At 42.3% G+C, this 22,883-nt stretch overlaps 2 protein-coding genes across 2 annotated transcripts in view; both read right to left on the reverse strand.

Annotated features, from left to right (window-relative positions):
• The window catches only part of LOC310933289 (protein unc-13 homolog B-like), a gene marked incomplete at both ends in the record, with an annotated part of 62,140 nt that overhangs the window by 13,894 nt on the left and 25,363 nt on the right, over positions 1-22,883 (reverse strand). The window contains 11 exons of the mRNA XM_083896735.1: positions 877-1,040; positions 1,937-2,052; positions 3,498-3,667; positions 3,765-3,906; positions 3,992-4,219; positions 4,320-4,539; positions 5,878-5,952; positions 6,921-6,999; positions 7,376-7,425; positions 13,377-13,467; positions 13,553-13,834. Coding sequence (XP_083752861.1) covers positions 877-1,040; positions 1,937-2,052; positions 3,498-3,667; positions 3,765-3,906; positions 3,992-4,219; positions 4,320-4,539; positions 5,878-5,952; positions 6,921-6,999; positions 7,376-7,425; positions 13,377-13,467; positions 13,553-13,834 — 1,617 coding nt within the window. The remainder of the gene's footprint in view (positions 1-876; positions 1,041-1,936; positions 2,053-3,497; positions 3,668-3,764; positions 3,907-3,991; positions 4,220-4,319; positions 4,540-5,877; positions 5,953-6,920; positions 7,000-7,375; positions 7,426-13,376; positions 13,468-13,552; positions 13,835-22,883) is intronic.
• On the reverse strand, positions 7,591-10,271 carry unc13bb (unc-13 homolog Bb (C. elegans); the record flags this gene model as incomplete). The annotated part of the gene is made up of 2 exons (XM_083893878.1): positions 7,591-7,601; positions 8,063-10,271. 2 exons carry the CDS (start codon positions 10,269-10,271, stop codon positions 7,591-7,593), a joined length of 2,220 nt encoding a protein of 739 aa, XP_083750004.1.

Below are 22,883 nucleotides of genomic sequence, written 5' to 3' on the forward strand. Positions count from 1 at the left end.
TCATCGCGACTGTACTCCATCCTCGTCATAAAGATCATTATTTTTATGTGGGGATAAAACCCGTAGAGAAATTATTCAGTCTGCTTTAGATATGAAATGACCGCTTGGAGATGCAGGAGTGACTAACGGCGCAAGAGAGGGAGAAGAGAAAAAGGGTTTTTTTCGGGAAAGGGTTTTTCAGAAGCAAATGGTTCCAGGTAGAACTTCAGCCCTTGTAGAAGGACCCTTTTGGAACCCTTATTTCTAAGAGTGTAGAACAATCACAAACACCTGCACTTTGCTAATTTCATTATAGTAAAGTGCAACTTGGCAATTTTAATTAACTGTTTAACTGTTAACTAACTAAACCTACTCACACTTCTGCAACTGAAATTAATTTCAAAATTGATTCATATTTTCATTATGTCGATTGGTCTGTAAAATCATTCAGTTTGAAAGATGTTTCTTTGTGATACAGAAGCAAAGAAAGCATTTTAAATATATATATAAAGACAAAAAAAAGGCAACATTCAATATTCGATTAATAATCGAGTAATCCTTGCAGCTCTGTCAAACTTGCAAAGATATTTTCTTTTCATGATGACTGATGTGGACATACAGACGAATGTGGACGTACAGACTGATGTGGATGTACAGACTGAGGTCTTGTCTCAACCTAACGATCTCTATTAGAAAGAGACATTCTGTCTCGCTGGAGGACGATCACGTCAGAGCGAGCCTCGTGTGAATGATGGGCTCAGTTAACAGACATCTGTACAGACTGTGTGATATTTCATGGCCCGTTTATCATCCACTTCCCTTCACCTGAAGGCCAACGAGGAAAGAAGACACGAGGAAGAGGACAGTTACACAGAGGACAGCAGTGTCACAACTCACGTCATGGCCTGGTAGATGGACTCGATCCCGTAGCGCATGGCAAACTCGTCCACGATTTCCTGCGCCACGTCTTCAAAATAGACTTTCCACGCTTCGTCTCCGCGAGGGTCAGGGATTTTCACCACGCCTTGACCGAGCATGTCGTTGGAGTGATGGAACAGGTTCTGTCAGGACATTACAAACATTAGTGAAGGAGTGGCACTCAAAGAGGCTGCTGTACTATATATATAACCATATAGATAGATAGAATGCTAGCTAAAATGATTGCTTGTTAAAAGATAGATCGATAGATAAAATGCTAGCTAAAATGATTGGTTGTTAAAATTGATTGCTCGCTAAAATGATAGCTTGTTAAAAGATAGATAAATAGATAGATAAAATGCTCACTAATAATGATAGCTTGCTAAAAGATAGGTAGCTCGCTAAAATTATAACTTGCTAGCTAAGACAGATAGATTGCTAACTAAAATGATAGCTTGCTAAAATGATGGATAGATAAAATGCTAGCTAAAATGATTGATTGCTAAAAATGATTGCTCGTTAAAATGATAGCCTGCTAAAAGATATATAGATAAATAGATAGATAAAATGCTCGCTAATATGATAGCTCACTAAAATGATAGCTTGCTAAAAGATGGATAGCTCGCTAAAATTATAAAATGGTAGAGAGATGCTATTATTTTACCGTTTTACTTCTATTGTTTTTTATCTTTTATACCTTTTGTGTTTTGATGTGCCTTGAACTGTAAAGGTTAAATAAAAATCTGGTTAAATAAAAGGTAAATAAATAAATAAATTGATATTACTTAAAAACTCTTTTTTATTATTATTTATAATTGAGCTTTTAATCTGTGTTTATATATCCTAACTTGAGTAAATTAAATGGAACGAGCTCCCAACTGTTCACGGACGAGAGTTTAAGTGTTTTACTGACGTCTTTCATTATTCCCTGCTCATTGTACTGTGTGTCTTTGTGTCTTGTAATTGCTCTTTGTTCACCGCTGTTTCTTGGACAAAAAAAGAAACACACAGTGCAGTTTAAATGCAGAGAATCACACACCTCGTGCAGACACGTGTACTGCACGTGGTACGGAGCCACTTTCTCCTCTCCCTTGATCTCCACGTTGATCTGGAGGCGAATGGCACCTGACACGGCCGACTTGTCCGTCCTCTTCTCTGTAATTAAGCACAGCTTCGGTCACGGAAGCATCAGCATCAGCATCAGCATCAGCATCAGCATCAGCATCAGCATCAGCATCAGCATCAGCATCAGCATCAGCGCTCACACACTCTACAGTATCTGCACACTCTTGATTCATAACTCACAGCTCGGTGACACCGAGCCACATGAAAACCAGGTCTGTTAACAACAACCGCTAATTACAGGCCCGTTGAGGCGGCAGTTCTATTGTAAGGGGGTTCTGTTTGTACAGTTTTTGACGGCAGCGCGGAGCCCGGCGGCGCTAATACGAGTCCTCCAGCTGACGGTGAGGAAGACCGTTGGCAGTGGGCTGTGTGGATCCGCGTCTCATCACCAAAGACACTTGAGCTGGCGCGCGTCTGGAGGTGGAGAACTCGGCGACTCAGAACCTGCTATTTGCCACCGACAGGCGCATCATTAGGGGTAATTTGTACATGTCGGCAGAGCGGTCGATTTCCGACCACAGCGCTGCTGCTTGATAATCACACATCAGGAGGACAAAGTGGAGGGAGGAAGAAGACGGAGAAGAGAAGATGTTTGAAATGCACAAGGTTGCACGACAATACGCTGTACTCCAATTTATAAGTCCAGCACATACAGTACCGGGTCTACTGGACTTGTTAGAGACCTCCATCTAAATGCAAAAATCTGATATACATAAAAAAAAAAAAAACAGTACGACAAAATACCATAATATGCCTTTCTATAGATGAGTGTTTCCCAGATTTATAGCCATATTAATATTCAGTACAAAGCCGTTCTAATGGAAGATTTATTGCCGTCTCAGGGAAGTCAATCTCAGCACTTTAATCAGGCAGAAAGCAGAGATGCACTTTGTGCTTAAGAATGGTTGAATTAATCTAACATACAGCATAAGTGTGTGTGTGTGTGGGGGAGAGGGATTTTAAGATGATAATAATCAAATTAAAATGAGATGATACTTCATCTTCACTTTATCTTAAATGAAATCTGGCAAAAACGGCAACTGTTTTTAATGAAAATGTCTCCTTAGACCATTTTTTGTCCGGTTGTGTAATTGTCCGGCAGGCCATTATAGGCCTTTAAAGCATGTTAAAAGAATTAAAAGCAGAAATATTACTGCTGCAGGCAAAGGAGGCGAAGGTAATGGAGTCCAAACGGAACCAAACATGCAGTACAGTACGTAGTGAGAATGAACCCAGCCTGATCAGCTGTAAATCAATAGTTGACAACAAAAAAACAAGCGTAGGCAGCTAAGGAAGGGGTAAAGGCGTGAAATCAGAACGTTATTGGGGATTAACAGCCAAGTTTCATTCGATAATGACTATGGCTATGATCTAAAAACATGGTTCTCAAACTGTGGTACCACGTATTTACACCACTATATTTTAACGTCGGTGTTACTTCAAGAGCTAAAAAAAAAAGAGACAGAATCACTGACCCAGGTTATACCAGACGTCCATTTCGCCGCTCAGCGTTCGCACTTCGATAATACTCTGTCCGAGGAAGTCGTCCGACTCCCTCTTGAGACGCTGCTTCACCCTGGACTTGATGTCGTCGTCCTCATCCCACACGCGCACTTTTATCCGGTCGGAGGAATTGTGGCACTCGCTGACGGAAAAAAACAGAGAGTACGTTTGAGAAAAGTTTGCCTTTGGAGCTCAATAAAACAAGAATCTAAGGTGAAGCGGACTTAAATTTGACTCACAAGTGGAACTTCTCCTCCCACACAGGATTGAGGTTACCAAATATGGTCTTGGTTCTCTTCTTGGTCTTGCCCACCTGGACGGTGACGTACGGATCGCTGGATCCTGTTTTGTCCTTTGCTTGAAGTCCTTGAGCGCAAACCACTTTCGCGACAAAGACACAAAACATTAGAATTTCCAGACGGACGCTTACTCGGGTTGTGGAGGTTTTTTTTTTGGTAGCGCTCACCTGTAATGGTGATCTTGGCCGACCACTTGGACGTGCCGTCCAGGACGCTCTGTTTGATGGTCTTCATCTGCTGAGCGTGGATGGCTTTGCTGATGATGAACACGTCCCTGATGAGCTCGAAGATCTCTGGTTTGTTCCTCTCGCGGATCTTCATCCTGTCCTTCATGGCCATGATGATGTTCTGAGTCTTGTCTTCGGCTCCGTGCTTCGAGCTCTTCTCCGCCGCACCTACATTTAGAATCGCACACATATTGGAAGTTCCTCAGGTGTAGCAGTGAACAACATGGGCAAATATGCGAGGTCAGCGGTTTTTCTGGGCATTACTCACGCTGCAGGCAGTCGGCGTTCAGCAGCTCTTGGCACTTCTCGTGGCACTTGACGCCGCACTCGGAGCAGCGCATGCCTTGGCGGGCGATTCCCCACAGTAGCCCCTCGCACTCGTAGCAGTACGTGGGCGTCGTGGCCGTCCACACTTCGAAGTTGTGTGGTGTCGTGCAAGATATGGGGTAGATGAGAGCCTGCAGGGTCTTCTTGTACACATGGCTTTTCTATTGAAGAGACAGAATAAGAGCATTTTAAGATAATGATCTTACTTTTGGAACTTGTACACACTCATCAGCCACTTGATAAGGTATCAACAGGGTCTCTGCAGGTTTCAACAAGTCAAATTTAAGACTTTTTAAGACTTTTTTAAGACCATAATGAATACAATTTGAGACCCATTTCAAATCCGTATTGGCAAAAAAGTACAAAAGACATGAAGGAAAATTAGTTTAGCTGTGGGCTTTCATGAAGTTTTCTCTACGCCGCTATGCTTAGCTGTAACACGCCACCGCGCGCACAGCACGCTAGCTAGTGGTGCTCGATAAATTCTCCCCGGGCAGCACAAGTGGCCTAATTTTAGTTCCGTGTTGTAGTTATGTTATCGCATCCTCAAAAACAGAAACATTTCAAAGCGAGACTGAAGTTTATGCACGTTTTAAACAAAAGTAACGTTAATATGGAAGTTTGTGTAGAACTCTGTGCTGCACTGTGGAGCCAAGAATAGAACTTTTCGCAAACTTTGCGAACTTCCAGTCTTCGGATACCGTTGCCCTCTCCAGCACTCTTGTCAACTGATAGGACCTCCAGAGTCCCAAATATAAGGATTTAATAGATTTTTGTTGACCTTTCAAAATTGTATTTAAGACCTTTTATGAGATTTTAGGAGAATTTAAGACATTTTAAGGCCTTAAATTCAAATTATTGGATTTAAGACTTTTTAAGACCCCGCAGATACCCTGTATTAAAGTGCGTGTTGATGTAAATATCTAACATGACAGTTACTCAATGCATTTAGGCATGTAGACATGACCTGTTGAAGTTAAAAAAAAGACCATCAGAATTGGGAGGAAAGGTCTTCTAAAGGATGTTCACATAAAAGCATATCTAGGGTTAATAGAGAATGGCTTTAAAAAGAGAAAATATCCAGTGAGCGGCTTGCTCTTTTCTGAGGTTATTTTGGGGAAGAGCTGCCGAATTTAATTGAATATTTAAAGAAAGGGTACAAACATCTGGGTCCAGCTGATGATTTAAGAGTTTGATTCAGGAGCTTAGACTTTTACCACTTAACCACTTCAGGACAGACTTAAAAATGTCTGCTTTTAGGATCCTCTTTGTTTATAAACTGCCCCATTAGTGCTTAATTGATCATTTTTAAAGGTCACATCATCCCCAACAACTCTGAAAAACCTCGTCCTTGGTCCAAAAATATAAAAGCTAATCATCTAAGTCTATTTCTGATGTGAAAGCAGCAGAAAAATATGAATGACGAGTGCCATAACCACATAAAAAAGTGTCTTCAGTACCTAATAAAGTGACCATTGACTTAAAGGTCTCATACTCACCAGCTCCTCGTCCTTGATCGAGGACCGAGCAGCCATCGCAGACGCGATACCCGCCTTCCTCGCTTGGACAAGGGACTGAACGGGATTTCACAAAGAAAAAACTGTTGTTATATTTGTATTTAAATACACACACACGTGCAAGCTGTGCAACCCACAACCAAGCACACCCTTAAAACGTCTCTGAAGGGGGTGAGTATGGTTAAAAGGGTGACTACGGTGGCTATAAGGAAGGTGAGTAGGGTTAATGTACACACAAAGCTACAGTTTAGAATATATATATATGCATACATTTTACCACTAATCTACCCAACGGGTGAGGTTAACAAGTCTAGTAAGAAAAATAATGTTAAAAAAATCAAGGTGAACACTATAAAGCATCTGCCAAAAATGGGGTTAGTAGTGAATTCAACCCGTGTATTTTTTTTTTGCGATTAATTTGCCATGACACACAAGGTAAAGGAAAAAATACCAAAAAAATAAAAAATAAAAGATTGTGTATTTTAATAATATCAAGTAGGGAAGGAGAAGCGTCTCGTGGCTAAGAAGAGGGTGCATGCATAATGTTTTATTTTGCATTAAATGAGAGAATCTCCAATCAAAGAGATCAGCATGCTGCAGGCATTTAAGCTCCAGGACGACTGCTGAATTTTGTCCTACTTGATATTTTTGCACTTTAGTGGAAAAAATAAAAGAGGGAGTGGCAGCTGGGTTCTACACGACTTACCATCGCCTGACCAAGGAGAGTGAGTGCATTCAAGAGAGGTGTGTGGGTGGAGGGTGGGGGGGTAGTTTTGAGTTTAAGAGAGGAGGGAGAGAGAAATTAGAAGTCTGATTTCATATTTTTGTCTCCATTTTGCTGATAACAATCTCATCCCGTACGCAGGTCAAAGGTCAAATAGTAAGGTGTGACGTCTGTGGCGGTCACACAAATAGAAAGACATGAGGTCACAGAGAAAGATGCAAAAACACACACCATCACAAAGTGACATGGTGACGCACGTACGTACTGTCGAGCAAAAAAATAATAATGATTTAGTACTGACCACGTCGCTGACCAAGGGGATGGGCTTCTTTTTACGCAGGTCTGGCATGCTGTCGATCCCATACAGACCAGAACCACCACTGTGCACGGACAAATATAACGTTAGAGGTTAAATTAGATACGATTTCAAACATCCCACACTTGTTACAGCAGCAAAGGAGTCAGAGGTAGAATGAGACATAAAATAATAAGCAATACAATAAGAATAATGTAAAAATTCAAACGCAAAAGAAACAGAATAAGCATTAATCTGAAATATAGCACGATTATATAATATATACATATCTACACTATCTACTGCAAGAAAACAATAATGAGAAAAGCAAGGAATTATTGCACATACTATAATTATAAAGGATGACAGTGCATAGTCACAATATTAAATAAAAATTGACAAAATAAAGGTGAAAAAAATGTAATAAAAATGTAAATATGAACGATATAATATATACTTACCCTGGTTTGACCCAGGCCTGTCTAATATTATTGGGTTCTTCATCTCGAACCTGTAGAAGATATTAAAAATAAGAATTGAATGTGATAATTAACAGAATTTGACACATAACAGTGATTTAAAAAAAGAAAAATCTGGTTTAGTTTCACCTCTCTGATGTCACAGAAAATGCAAATTGACCTTGATGACTTTGTATTTTTTTGGCCAAGAGATTATTTTAGAGACACCCTGGATAACCAAGAAGTAATTATTTAATATTTTTATATAAATTATTCTGGACTGACCTTCTGGAATAAAATTCAGATTTTGAAGGAAAACACAAAGCATCTAAATTACAATTAGCACCAGAAAGTGGAGAAAGTGGAGAGTCATCCTCCAACACTGCAACACAAACAATAACTTTACATTTTTTTAAATAAATAATGTGAAGTGTTTTGAAAAATGATGGACAAAAAACGAAAAAATGGGATGGATTTTTTTTTTAACCAACAATTGAAATCAACAGAACAAAAAAAAACAACATTAGACGAATAACCTGATTATCTTCTTTCCAAATCTCTGTAAAGATAAAAAAGAAAAAAAATGTATTAGAGATTATATGATTTCAAAAACAATAAGAATACCAGATAATATAACTAATACATTTGAAATTCATAAATATTTACAGAGAAACAACAACAACAAAATACCTGGAAAGAACTCATCCTGAGATTGGGATCCCTGAGACCCTTGGGAACCATGGGAACCATGGGAGCCATGGGAGCCATGGGAACCATGAGATCCTTGGGATCCGTGAGCAGATTTGGACAGTCTGTGACGGGTTTCCCTCTTTTCTTTCAGGATGCGTTGGAAATTAGCGATCCGCTCTTTGTGGCTGGCGTTCGTGGGCTTTACTTCATCGGCCTGGTCAAGAACGTGGTTCTCGCTGATCGGACTTAACCACACCTCATCTGTGCTGAGCACTGAAACCATTGGACTCTCGCCCTGCTTTGGTGCGCAGTGGTCTGGTGTTTGGTCAACGCTGGGCAGTTCCCCATCGGTTGGACGCTCTTCACTTGTCTGAGTTTCAATAGAGTGATTCTGAGCAGGGACGCGGGGGGAGCTGCTTGCTTGATGGGGGGATGCTAGAAGATTTGGTGAACGGTTTTCTGGGGCCTCCACACAATCCACATGGACTGGAGCCTCACTGTCCTTCTTCGGAGTACGCTGATCAATGTTTTGTGATTCTCCTGTATGATCCATACTGCTCTGCGTCTCCTTGGGTTCACTAGTTTGCCTCACAGGATGTGGCGATGCGTCTGACCCATTGCCATCCTTCTCATCTTCAACGTCAGATCCTTCCAACTTTTTTAAAGCTCCTTTGAAAGCCGACTGGAAAGTGAGTACAGCCTTGCTAAAAGTGGTCACATCAAAACCTAAATTAGGGCTCCTGGGTATGCTCTCTGAGTCAATTTCAGAAGATGCCTGGGACAAAGTTTCTCCTCCATCTGGTCTGGAGATGCTGGGCTCTGTCCACTCCTTGTCCAAACTTTCGACAGACCCTAAATCGAGGGTGTTACCAGATGATGGATCGTCACAGTCCGTCAAAAGCACAGTGGAGCAACTCAGGCTCCTCGAGGGCAAACTGTCCAGTTCATTTGCACAGGCATCCATCGTGTGGTAACCTGAGCTGTAGGAGTATGGATAGTTTGAAGGATAATTGCAGTCCAGGTTTGCTTCCTCAGTTTGTAGTCTGGGGGATCTCCAGTCCATCGTACTGGGGGAACTGGATTGAGAGTTAGGATGGAGTCCAAACAGCAATGACAGATGCTCAGAGCTTTGTGATGAGTGGCCTGGTGTACTCTGCATGTCCTCCGTGTCCCAAACACGTAGACTATTGTCAAGCTCTTCTCCACTGATATCTGTACAAGAGCAGATGTCCCCCTCACTCCATGTACCTTCTCTACTTTGACTGTGTGGCATTTCAGCCGGAGGCCATCTGTCATACTCTGTGTCACCAGGAAGGATGCCTCCTTCTGGACAGCTAGAACTGAAAGATGACAAAGAGCTGATACTTGGGTAGTCATGGCCACAGTGAAGCTCCAGATAGCAAAGATCAAGGTTTGTTTTCGCTTGCATCTTTACGTTTGAACTCTTCTCTTGGTCTTCTTGGTCAGTTTGCTGGTTGGACCGACTGACAGCAACTCCATCAATGTGCCATTGTGTGGATGTTCTCTGAGATGGTATACATCCCAAGTCCGTTCTGCAATCTTTACGATCCAACACTGGACTAGGATCCATACGATAAGGAGATGTGATGGCATTCTGTCTACCCAGGCTTCCACGTCTGACTCGAGGTGTTTGAGAAACTGGACTAGGATGAGGTGATGCTGAAGCCCCAGAGTACAGCTCACCTATTTCACTGAGCACTGCATCGACACAGCAAGACACTTCATCCACAGAGCCTCGCACAGAAGTTAGATAAAGCCTCAGGTCAGAAATCTCCTCCTGGATCTTGTTGATGCCCTTAAGCTCTTTTAGGATATGTTCCACTAAGTTACCAGAGCCTTGTCCTGCTTCATCTCGCTCCGTCACCGCTTTCTCTTCTTCATTTTTGGTTCCTTCAGTGAGCCTGGGGATGGCGTCACCCATAACCCTAATTCCATCCTGGCGGTCAGAACTGCTGATTTCCGCCAAGGGGATGAGGTCTCGTTTGTTGCAGGTAGAACCTTCTGATGACCGGTCATGATGGGATGTATCCTCTGCCCCTTTTTGGCAATTCTGCAGCATTCTGTGTGGGCTTTGCCCCACAGTGGGGATATGTGACATCTTCTGATGTAGCTCACGCTTTGGCGACAAAGGGCCCAACTCTGCTGTGTAGGATTCATCATGACCACTGAGGTGTCCTCTGGTGAACATCCCTGAGAAACGTCACTCTTGATTACTTGGACAATGGACAAACCACTGCCAGAGTAACGCCACCTTGGAGTGGTAGAGCACAAGTTGGGATTTTAATCATCAAATGGCTTTATTTTGTTTTTAAAAAGTGGTTCAGAATTTAAATAACGTCCATACAGTTTTCTGTACAGTACAGTTGTTTGAAAGACAGCACTGCCTAGTCAAGAGCGGCAACTTGCAGAATGAGCGCCATGCAGCTGCTCAGATCTCTGTAATTAGGAAGCTTCAGAAAGACAGCACAGTAATTAGGTGACAGGTCAATTCTCTCCTCTGTGGCTATATCATTCTTTCAGACCCGGAGCAGCTGCACCGCCTGACGACTCTGACCCATGACTTACAGTCTCTGAACATTACAGCGTTTACTGAGAAGCCAAAAAAAAAAAGCAACATAAATCCAACAAAAGTGTGCAATCCTGCAAACAAAACAAAGCTCTCTTTTACTCTCCGCTCACTCAGTCATAATAAATACTAGTCACAGCTCAGTAATACGATCTTTGTCCACCGAGAGTTACAATTTACTGAAAATAAGCATCAAGGACAAATCCTGTCGAGCTCAGACAGAATAATAGTAAAGACTCGACCTGCATTCACATTTAAACTGATAATTTAACGTGTTACAATAATGCTTAAGTCGATGTGTAGTTCGACATTACAAACCAAATGATGCTCAAATCAGATCACACACTTGTGAGGACCATGTTCCACTGGATGTGCACTCTAATCGTCAGTGATTTATTAGCCAAGTTGATGGGAAAAGAAAGGTTGATGGGACTTTTCGTTGGGGGTCAAGCCATTTTTCAAGTGAGTCATGGTAACAGCCTACAGCAATCTATTTTCTCTCCTCACTAAATGGTCTGTAAGCTTTAAGTTCTCAAGAAAGAATTAAGATTTTTGTATTCTTATCAGTTTAGAAAGAACAACAATGAGTATTACCATTACCAGTGCATAGGATGAAGGAAATGTATAATAAAAGGTAAAAACCTCACCTCTCAGGACTATGAGATTATAATCCTGATAATAATCAAGAGCAACTTGCAGATATCATAACTCAAGATGATTTAAATCCACGCCGTAGACAATCCATAAGAGTGACTTGATGTTGTTTTGTAAAAATCCTTGAACGTGCCACGGAAGAACTTTGTTCACCGACGCCGACACAGAAAAGCTGAATCCTTCATTTGCGCACCAGCGGCAAACCTCGATCTCACAGCAGTTCACCCTCAGTTAAGCAGCCATCTGTAGATCCCTCCCACCTTCTTCCATGCTCTTCTTCTTCTTCTTCTTCTCCCTCACTCTCTCTCTCCGTCCGTCCTCCGGTGATGTATTCCAGCAGCACAGCGGCCAATCCGCGGCTGCAAAACTCTGGGCGTCTAATTTGCACTTGTTTTTTTCTGCGTTTCTGCCTGACGCTGCAATTACGCAACATTGCACTTTTAATTCGGAAAACTGTTTTCGAGAGTGTAATCCCACGTGTCGGTGGTGTCATTGCTTGATGTAAACATGCAAGATGATACAAGGACTCTCTGTACAGTATTCTTCATCAAATGAAAGTGTTTAAGATAGGATAATATGTGCCATTTTTGCATTTAAATATCTTAAATTGACCACTAATGTGTTCTTATATGAACCAAAACACATCTAGATGTTCATTAAATACGTAGAAATTCATATTTCTAGTCAAGCTAATTGACCATTTCATCAACTTCTGTGGTAAAACCAAAACTGAAGAGCAAACGTGGGAAAACCAGGCGGGAAAACAATTCTTATGTTCCTACGCTGCTAATTTGATTAAGAGACCCTTACTGGCAGAAATGACTGTACTGTATTTAATTGATAGTGAAATTATTCTTACAGTTATGTATCCACTACCAAGGAAACGAAGACCACACTTCATCTGCTAACAAGGGGATGTTCCTCGGTGTCAGGTTCACCATTGTTATTATGCTGGTTACCGATACACTGCTTGTGATGGATTAACAACCCATTCTAATTCATCACAGTCGCTCAAGCATTCGCCTCATGTCCTAAGTGTTTCCCTAAGTCCAGTAATAAATGGCAGTTAAGAGCGCTTTCTTCCAGCTCCCTATTTATACTGGTATGTCTTCAGTCAGGCATCATTTAAAAAAAAAAAAAAAAAAAAAAGGACACCAGTCCATGAAAACCAATCATTATAATGGAGCGACCACAGCTACTGCTTTACTGCCACACAATGAGGAGAATAATGAGGGGGGAGGAACTCCACTTAGGTGAGATGTTTTCATGATGAACACCCCTGGATAAATGTATATTGGATTAAATGCAGCATTAGATTCAACATCTGTAAATGTGTGCTCAATACACATTTATCCAGAAATGGTTATAGACTCTGGTTTATAGGCATTATTTAGACTGGACAAATAACTGTTTAAACCTTTAATTTTCCTCTGTAAAAAAGGTGCAAAATCATTGTTTGTATGTATTTTGATTTAATACCTGATGTAATTCACTTGAGGCAATTACCAGACACGTTTGCCTTGATACTGGATTAGTCAACGTTGAAATGTTTCATCACCTGTATTAGTATTATTATTATTAATAATGTTGCCTTACTTTGTTGAAAGAAAGCTTGGTTTATGAATACATACTAGTATTAATAACTAATTTTAATATAATATATATAGTATTTAATAACCATGAAGATACAGATGGGTATTGGTGTAGTTTCAAAACTTGAAATCATCGAAAAAGTGCAGTAAGAAAACAATTATAATATATTTTAGTGCATCTTCTTGAACAAACAGAGAGGCTCAACTCAACCATTTTCAAAAAATTGCAAGATATCAGACGTCAGACTAAGGCCGGGCACAATATAATTGTTTTCAATACTAGTATATCACGATATATATATATATGTTTAACACGTTTTCTTCAACTTCCACTCAAGAGAAAACTTAATCTTTAGATTATCTGCCATTTCATTGCAATAGTTATCAATACGGACTCATTTGAACTAATGTTTTATATTGATATTTTTGGCCATATTGCCCAGCCCTGATGAAAGAGAAAAAACCGAGAAGCGGTTCCTACCTCGCGAAGCTGAACCCTGACTTTGTTGATGGCCTTCAACCAACGAACTCTGGACGGAGAAAACGGTAACGGCGGCCCATCGTCATGGAACCTACAGAACATGAATGTGGTTAAAGTGGCAGAAGAGAGAGATGAAAAGAAAATCGCAATTCTTAAAAAAAATAAACATGTTGTACCTTAGGAGTTTAGAGGATCCTTTCTCTGACGGGGTGTTCAGGCTATGTCCCATTTCAGGGGAAATCCTATTCATCTCCTGCTCACCAGCCGCAGAGTGACCATTGGTGTGTCCGTTTGTGCGTGGCTGTCCATTGGTGGACGGGTGAAAGCCGGTGCTGTGGTAGGAATGAAACGACTCCTCCACCTCTGAGCCTCCGGTGCTCTCCTGACCAGCCTCACTGAGCTGGGAACTGATCTGGCTCAGGTTCCCCGACGACCCAAAACGACTACTTTCCACTGGACTACAATAGCAAAGAGAGAAGTGGGGAGAAATATAATTTTTTTGGGATCAGAAGAGGGTGAAAAACTATTTCAGGCTGAGATAAGTGAGGGTTGTTACATAAAGTACAGAGTAAAAGACTTTGGGATATAACAAACAAAAGTTTTACTGTACTTTAATCAATATCCTCAAGGAATGACAAACAAGCACTACATTATTGCCTGGAAATATAGCCAACCTTTGGGATGGGCTGTTGCGTGTTGGAAAATAATTAAAATGTAAAATATTGGCACACACATTTTTAAGATATTCCTGAGTATTTCTGCATATTTTTTATTGTCATTTACTGACATACTCTCTCTTTATCCGATGAAACACACATTTTATATAATTACTAGTATAATAGTTTTAGTATTAGTAATTTAATGCAGAATTGGTCCGTGTTATTGTCTAAGTTGGCATTATAGACACAAAAAAAGACAACACAAATAGGAATTCCTTTCGTCAAACAAAATTTACATTATTTGAAATGTTGAAATTTGATTAATAAACATGCGTCTTTGTTAACCGACACATTTGTTTTCTTAAATTATCCAATTAATGATCGTGTTCATGTGTTTGTAAATTGTACAAATATGCAAATTTTGTTTTTTAAATGTCATATGATTGTATGGGAGATGCTAAACACAAAATTAAACACAATCAAAGAATACACACAAACACAAGACACATGTATGCGCAAGCTAAAAATGAAGTCAAACTGGTGAGGATGGATTGCAAAGCTGGACAGGGAATACACTTTTTGTCAATGCATCATAAATGGCAAGAGGAAACGCCATTTAATATGCTTTTACTAGCCTTTTCGCATTCAATAGATCCTTCTTGAACTGGTTGTCCAGCTGCACTCCAGAGGCAGAACCTGCAGAGGGGTTTGTTTCTACAAGTCTTTCCTTCCCCTTTGGGATCAGGGATGCTGAAGGATCTACTTCAGGATTGGAGATGCAAATGTGGGTTTTTGCTACACCATCTGTGGAACCTACCAATTCAGGTGTTGGGGTACCAGGTGTTGCAACCTTATGTGTTTGACTATTTGCTTTGGGTTGAGATGTTATGACCGGAGCAGTCTGTTGCTTCGGTGGCTCTGCCTGCCAAGGAAAACTTATCTTTGATCCAAATAATGAAATACTTGGTGCCTCTTGTTTTCCAGCAACATTTTTGTCATCTTGAAACAGGCCTCCAGAAAGACCTTTTAACCCTGAAAACAGACCACTTCCTTCTTCTGTTTGAGGCATTGGCAGAGCACCTGAGGGAATTGCTGATGAGAACAGGGATCCAAGAGATTTCCCTGTTTCACTTGGTGCTGATATGAATCCAAACAGAGACTTGGAGGTCTGAGATTGTGTCTCTGTATCACTTGGCATTTGATTGTGCTGAGGTGCTGCATCTGCTTGTTGGGAGTTGGATTGGGCCGATTTATCACTTTCTTTACTGTCGGGATCTCCTTCGATGATCTCAGGCTTTTCATGTATCACTTGTTCTTCAACAATTGACGTTTTTCTTGCAGTGGTATTTATCTGATGGGTGGGGTCACATGTAGGACTTGTGACAGCAGAACTTTCCGAACAACCGGTCTCCAATTCCACAACACTACTACTTGTTAGGCTGCCACAGTTTACTTGATCTTTGTCTGTTACAGTTGATACAACCATTGTATTTGTACCCAAATCGGTAGGACATGGAACTACTATAGGTGTTACAGTTTCATTCATATTCTGTGGCTGTGCAGTGGTGCTTGCTGTTGGCTTGGGCTCAGCTGGGACTGGTTCAGATGACTTAGGCGATTGTCCCACACCTCCAAATAAAGATCCACCAATGCCACCAAGAATTGATGCTCCACTCGTTGATCCTGCAGTCTGAGCAGAAAGACCTCCAAACATTCCTCCAAGTAAAGAACCACTCGACTGTGCTGTTGCTGCAGATCCACTAAACAGTCCACCCAGTAATGATCCACCACCAGTCTGTGGACCGACAGGCTTGGAAGTGAATCCTCCTCCAAAAAGCCCACCTAATCCTGACCCTGGAGATGTTGTTTGTGTAGAAGACTGAGCAGCAGATCCTTTAAATAAACCTCCCAGTATGGATGACCCCGTCTGTGGAGCTGTCTGGTTGCTAGATCCCCCCAAAATCCCCCCTAATACTGATGTTCCAGTTTGACCAGTTGCAGCTTGGGGTGCTGTTCCTCCTAGTCCAAAAAGTGAGTTATTTTGGTGTTGCTGAGGACTTTCATTTGAAGAAGGTGCTGGTTTGAAAAAGGAGGACACAAAACCTACAACTTTATCTGCTTGTGAGTCACTAATAGTTTTATCTGGCTCTGGATCTTTCTGTTGTACCTGGACCCCAAGACTGTTTGACTGAGTGGCTGGTGTTTCCTCATCTATTGTAGATGGAATTGCATCTTGATTTGATGAACCACTCGCAAGCTCTGGTCTTGCAATTTGTTGTGCTGGTGCACAGATTTCTTTTTGATGGATATCTTTTGCTACATCATTTGCATCAGTATCTTGACACTTATTGTCTTCACCGACATTGCCATCAGTTGCTTCAACAAACTGGGGTGTGCCAGGTTTTACAGGTGCTTCTACTTGCTCTTCACTTTCGGTAACTGCAGATATTTTGGCACAGACTGGATCAGTTTTAATCTCATCATTAAATGTTGGTAGAACAGGTAAACCTGAGGTAGTGTTGGTAATATCTGTACTTAATACTGTCTTGTCATCAGTAGTGGTTGCTGTAGCCGTTTTAGAAGGTGTTGCTGGTGAGAGCAAAGCTTTGCCAGGTATCTCATTGGGACCTGAAGCTACTGGTACATTTCCAGCCACTGGAGATGTGTTAGACTGTGCAGTGGCTGTTTGAGAATGTGATCCCCCTAGAATACCTCCCAAAATAGAGGTAGTATTTTGGGTTGTTGAAGTTTGGTTAGTACCCATTCCAAATATTCCACTCAATGATCCACTATTCTGAGATGTCGCAGTTGAAGCTGCTGATCCTCCAAAAATTCCTCCCAAAACAGAACCCACTGTCTGAGATCCAGCTGCCTGGGGAGCAGATCCACCAAATAAGCCTCCCAGTAAGGATGTGCCTGCCTGAGGAGCAGAGCCTCCACTCTTGACCGGAGTAGCCTGAGGTGCTGAACCTCCAAATAAACCACCTAGTAATGATCCTCCTGTTTGAGAGGCAGGTGTTTGGGGTAATGAGCCTCCAAACATTGCCCCGAGTATAGAACTTCCAGGCTGTGAAGAGGGCTGGGGGGCAGAACTCATAAATGCAGAGAACAATCCTTTGTCTGGCGTGTCCTTTGGTGCAGACCTTGGATCTCTGGGAATAGAATCTCTCTCTTTAGCACTAGACTCTGTGGTGGGCCCTGAAAACAATGAAATTAAACCTTTCCCTGGACCATCAGACAACAGACCAGAGGCTGTCGTTACATTAGTGGGAGGAGAATCATGAACTGTGCTTTCAAGGCTTGTTACTCTTTGCACAGTTACGCTGTCTGAAATTGGTTCCTTAGATACAATGTCAATTTCTTTAATTGTGGCATTTACAGTACTATCTGTGGATTCTTTGGTTTCTAAATTGCTCCTTGAGAAGTCACTTGACATTTGACTGGTTGTTGAGGACACTGCAACCTGGTCTATAGAAACAGATGGCAGTTGGGAAACACCTTCTTGCAAATTAACAGTTGATGGTTCGTTGGTACCTTTAATAACAGCTGATGAGGAATTAGAAGGTTGCTGTGGGGGATTCATCACATCACTAAAAACAGAGAATATACTCTTGGCAGGTTCTTTGGGTGGTGCAGTCCCTGGCATAGAAGATATATTTGTTCCACCACTTCCTGGTGTTTGAGAAGTACTGGGGCTGCCAAACATAGAAAACAAAGCTTTTCTTGGGCTTTCAGTGGAGTCGGATAAACCACCCAACATTCCCCCAAGAACAGATGTGGCTGGTTGCCCTTGTGTTTGAGACTGAGGTTGTGGTTTAGATTGCGTCTGGGGATCACCCTGTTGGGGCTGTGGTTGGGATACTCTTTGTTGTGATGGTGTGGCCGGTGGCTGAGGCTGTGAAGGAGTTGGTTCACTAAACATTGAAAAAAGTCCCTTCATTGGGCTCTCTGTCGAAGATGATGACCCAGACAAGATTCCCCCGAGAATAGATCCTGGCTGGGCTGAAGATTGTTGGGTCCCAGAACCACTAAACATAGAAAGAAATCCTGTAGATGGGGGCTCCTTTGGAGGTACAGTTCCCTGTTGAGGTGTCTCAGCAGTTGACTTATTTTGAGGTGATGTTTGCAAAGGACCTGATCCTCCAAACATTGTTAATAAACTTTTACCTAATGATTCCTGTTGAGGAGGTTGTGAAGCTGCACCTGGAGGATGAGGTTGAGACAAGGACTCAGTTTTATGTGCAGATTGGGGAGGATTTGGTCCACTAAACAATGATAACAGACTCTTTCCCAGTGATTCTTCCTGTGGAGCTGTAACCGGTGTAGGGATTTGAGGTGTGGGTCCAGACTTATCAGCTGCTATTGAACCGGTCAACATTTCTCCAATTGAAATCCCAAATAGCCCACCAGATGGTTTACGTCCTGCTTCTTCTTTTGGTGGCAATGTTGTCAAAGCAGGGCCCGGAGAAGAATTGGGAGGAAATACTTGTGAAACACTTTTGTTTGGGGGGTGAGTCTGTGGCCGAGAGGTGCCATTTGGGTCTGATGTTTGCTGAATCTGTAAATCCTTAGATTGAGATGCTGATGTCAGAGAACTCTCTGTAACACTACATTTCATTTGCTGTTTTTGTGGTGGAGGGGGCTCAGCACTAAACAGGCTGCTAATTGAGCCAAACAGATTTGACACTCCTGTGGTTTCTTTATTCGTGGTAGCGCTGCCCGGTAAGGAAGCAGTGCTGCCAGTTTTGCTTTGCTGATTGGGAGATGTCTGAGATACTTTGAGGGGATCTGGCTTGGTTTCCTCTATACCTACTGCAGATTTCAGGAAGTTCATGAAGCTTGCCTGTGGTTGTTCAGAGGGTTTATCCAATGGGACATCCCCTTGCTTATTCGTTGTGGACTGTGCAAGTGGTTGAGATTTAATGAAAGATTCTTTTGATCCTGAAGGCACCGTGGCATTGGGTTGAATTGGTGGGGATGGTTGTTGTAACATGGTCGTCTGACGAGTAAGTCGAGGTTTTTGTGAAGTCGTATGCGAATGAATTGAGAGGGGAGTTACTTGAGCAGTAGTTGGGAGTGTGGGCAAGCTTCTTCTCTGTGTGGTAGCTGGACCCTGTATTTCTTGTTTATCACTCTTGGGCTGAGTCACAGCAGCAGTCGATTCTTCTTTGATAATCTTTGACTTCAAACTTTGAAAACTTGATGACAAAATATTCTTGGAATGTTTATCAGTCGCTGGATCATTGGTTGAAGTACGAGTTTTGTCCAATTCCACCGCTGATGTTTTGCCCAGAAAAGAGGATATGAGCGAGGGGGTTTTTCTGACTTGACGATTTGGCTGCTCTTGTCCTGGAGATACTCTCATTCGCCATTCTTCCTCTGATATATCATCTGCATGTTTCACTACAACCCCATAGGATGAACGCCGCCTTTGGTTTGGCTGGTAACATTTATCAAGTAGTTGCTGATTAGAATTATCAAGAGGAGAATAGCTCATGGTAACAGCAACTTTTTGAGCAAGGAATGACTTCATTTCCTGGTTGTTCCAACAAGGACCAACGCGGTCCTTCCTATGACAAGAAAGGTCAATAACGCCTTTGCATTGGTCGTCGTAGACATTAGATTGTTTCGGATCCATTCTGACTTTGTTTAAACAGTAAGACGTGAAATCTAACTCTTGTTGCCCTTGTGACAGAAAAGAATTTTCAAACATCTGAGAGAACTGCTCAAGATTTAAATTCATTATCTGATTTCCTTTTCGATAGGCGGCAGATAAATCTAAGGGGGCATTGAGAAGAAGAGAATCACTCTGGTCTCGACCGGGTAGCCAAAGAAGTTCATTCTCATTGTAAAGTGGGATTTTAAAGCCACAGACTAAAACCATTTCATTGTGCAGCCAAGCACTGGGACAACTATCTAGTTTCTGTGCGCTACCACAATACTCGCCTTCAGGGGCGCATGCATACACATATTCACCTGTTGTATCTGTAAGTAAGGCATAAATGTATTCGTGATCTGTGTACACAAAGTAGCCACAGTCACCGTCGTCGGCTGGCCACCACATGCCCTGCTCCAAAAGTGAAAGCCACTGTTGATACCACTCAGTGTCTTCAAGATATAATGACTCTTCTCTTTCAGGAATGGCACTAGGATGACAGCCTGAATCTACTGGTCGATCTAAATTTAACGGATTCTCGTGAGTCATGCCACCGGCATGAAACGTCTGTAGGACTGCGTTATCTAGTCCATATTGCCAGTTTTCTGAATAAGATAAGCTCGGTGCGGTCTCTTCATAATAGCCTTCATGATATGAAACCCCGTTCAAGCTGTAAGTGCTACCATAATTACACGAGTGAACTTTCCCAAACTTGTCAGTGCTCTGTTGTTTCGTAGATAAGTTCAGGACACCCTCCTCACTGGGAAAACATTGTACATGTTTTAAGTCGACATTATTACTCCATACTTCATTCTCCTGGGGATATAAATCACCAACACACCCTTGCCATGGTGCAGGGTAGTTATTTGGTTGAGGGATATGTGAAGAGCTGCCGTGAAGAACAGATGCCGGTAATGACTCACAGCTCCGTATATAACCTTGATCCTGTCCTTGAAACTGATAATTCAGTGACTCGTTCTGAAACTGTTGCCACAGAGCACTTTCACGGATCCATTGGTTTTCATCATAGGAAAGACTTTCAAAGGGGGACAACTGACCCTGGCAAATACTTTGTCTTGTAGATCCATACAAAGACGGAGTACTTCCTCCCAGATATGGCTGCATGTTCTTGATTGGAGAAGCTGAAGGGCTTTGGAAAACCGACTGAATATTTCCTGTACTGTAAGCCATCGGGTGACCTGACTGAAGCGAGCCAGAATAATATAATTGAGATAAATTTCCTGTGCTAACTGAGGAATATGATGCCCGACTCTGATGCGACTTAGTAGCTGATGTTCTTAAGTCTAAACTCTCAGCATCGATTGAAACAGGTGCGCTGATTAAAGCATGTCTGCTCCGTCCTGGATTGCGAGACCCGGGAACTGTTTGTTGACAGTTATCCCTTTCAAAAGCTGGGGTAGTTCTTTGCGACATGCCTGAATTTAGATCTGTGGACGTCATTGATATGGTCTGCTGTTCTTTGATTTTATCCACAGTTTCAGTTTGTTTACGAGTCAACGAGTCCTCGGCTACATTTTTGCTGAATAGTCCTGGTAAAAACCTATGTTGGGCAGTTTGTGGAGTCCTCTTCTCTTTCTCCCCGTGTTGGTCTGAAGATTGTTGTGTTGTGTCAGTGTGCTGTGGGGCGTTTGTTGTGACTGAATAATTGTGGGCTGAATTGAGTGGTTGTGCAGTTGATGTTTGACATGTTGTGTTTTCAGGTGATCTTTTTAACTTGTTGAACAATCCTAAGAGCACTCCGGGTTGACTTTCAGTCTCTGGCTGATTGTGAGCGGTCTGGGTTTGAGACGGCGGGATTTGCTTTCGTGTCTCATGAATGATTCCCGGCTGTGGCTGTGGAGTCATATTTTCCAAGGAGGATTTGAATAATCCAGATATTAAACCACTTGCTCCAGTTGCATTTTGTGTCGAGGTGTTTTGTTGTGTTTGGTTGTGATGGGCCACTGGGACATTCATTGCCTTTGTCTGTTCTTGGTTGGGTTGTTTTGGTGTAACCCCATGCTGATCTGATGGGTGTTGTTTGGCATTGATGTCGTCTGCTGAGGCAAATTTAAAAAGTCCAGATAAAAGACCGCCTTGTTGTGACTGTGACTGTCGGAGTGGAACAGTATGTTGTCGAGTAACGCCTGGTTTACTTGTGTCCTGCTGGAGAACTTGCGGACTCGATGCCCTGTTATCGAGACAAAGCCCTTTATCTGAACCTTGAGTATTCCGTTGCTGGAAAACCTGCTGACTTTGACTATTTTGGCTGCCTGAAACATTCTCAGAGGATGCAAATTTCAGCAATCCAGAAAACAATCCCAATCCCTTTTGAGGTTGCGATTGCGGAGGGTCATTTAAAATCTGCTGTTGACCGCCGTAACTGCTCTGTTTTTCAGCTTCAGACAGCTGTGTGTTGGGCGGTATATTTTCTGTTGATGAAAACCTCAACAGCCCCGAGAGCAGCCCCCCCTTTGGAGGAGCTGAAGAGGTTTGCGGTTGCGGAGAGTGATGAGGATGCTGCACGGGATTGTTGCCACTGGGGGGTTGATTATCATAGGAAGCCTGCTGTGGCAAACTGCTCGATATGTCACTGGTAGAGCCAAACTTAAGCAGTCCAGATAGCAGCCCTCCTTGTTTTGGTTGATTAGAACCCATATGAGAAACGTCGTCAGTAGAGCTTCCTTTAATAAGGCCTGTCAAAAAACTTTGCGATTCAGGCTGATTGGGAGCTTGATGCTGCAGTTCGTGAGTGGATGCTATTGATTTTTGATTTGATGCATGTGAGCCAGTTGATGCTTTGCCCTCCTGAGACTGCTGATTACTGGAAAAAGTATTCTGGTTTGAAGCAGGGGAGGCAGATGCAGTGTTAAATATGCTGGAAAACCATCCCTTCTCAGTGCTCTCCTGGGGCACAGCAGAATTCTGTGCGGTGGTGTTTTTTGAACTGGACTCGTGATATGGTTGCACGGGTTTCTGTGCGTTCGTGGAGGCACTGACGTCCTCACTTGATGCAAATTTTAAAAAACCCGAGAAAATGCCTCCCTCGGATTTGGGTTGTTGCTGAGTGGACACATTTTCAGAGGATACGAAAGGGAGTTTAGGTTTATTAGTCAACGATGGGTCCTCGACTGGTTTTTGTTGACCGAGATCTTCTGTCGATCTGAATGCAGGATAAACAGCAACAGGTGG

Source organism: Microchirus variegatus, assembly GCF_963457635.1.
Source record: "Microchirus variegatus genome assembly, chromosome: 1".
NCBI lineage: Eukaryota > Metazoa > Chordata > Actinopteri > Pleuronectiformes > Soleidae > Microchirus > Microchirus variegatus.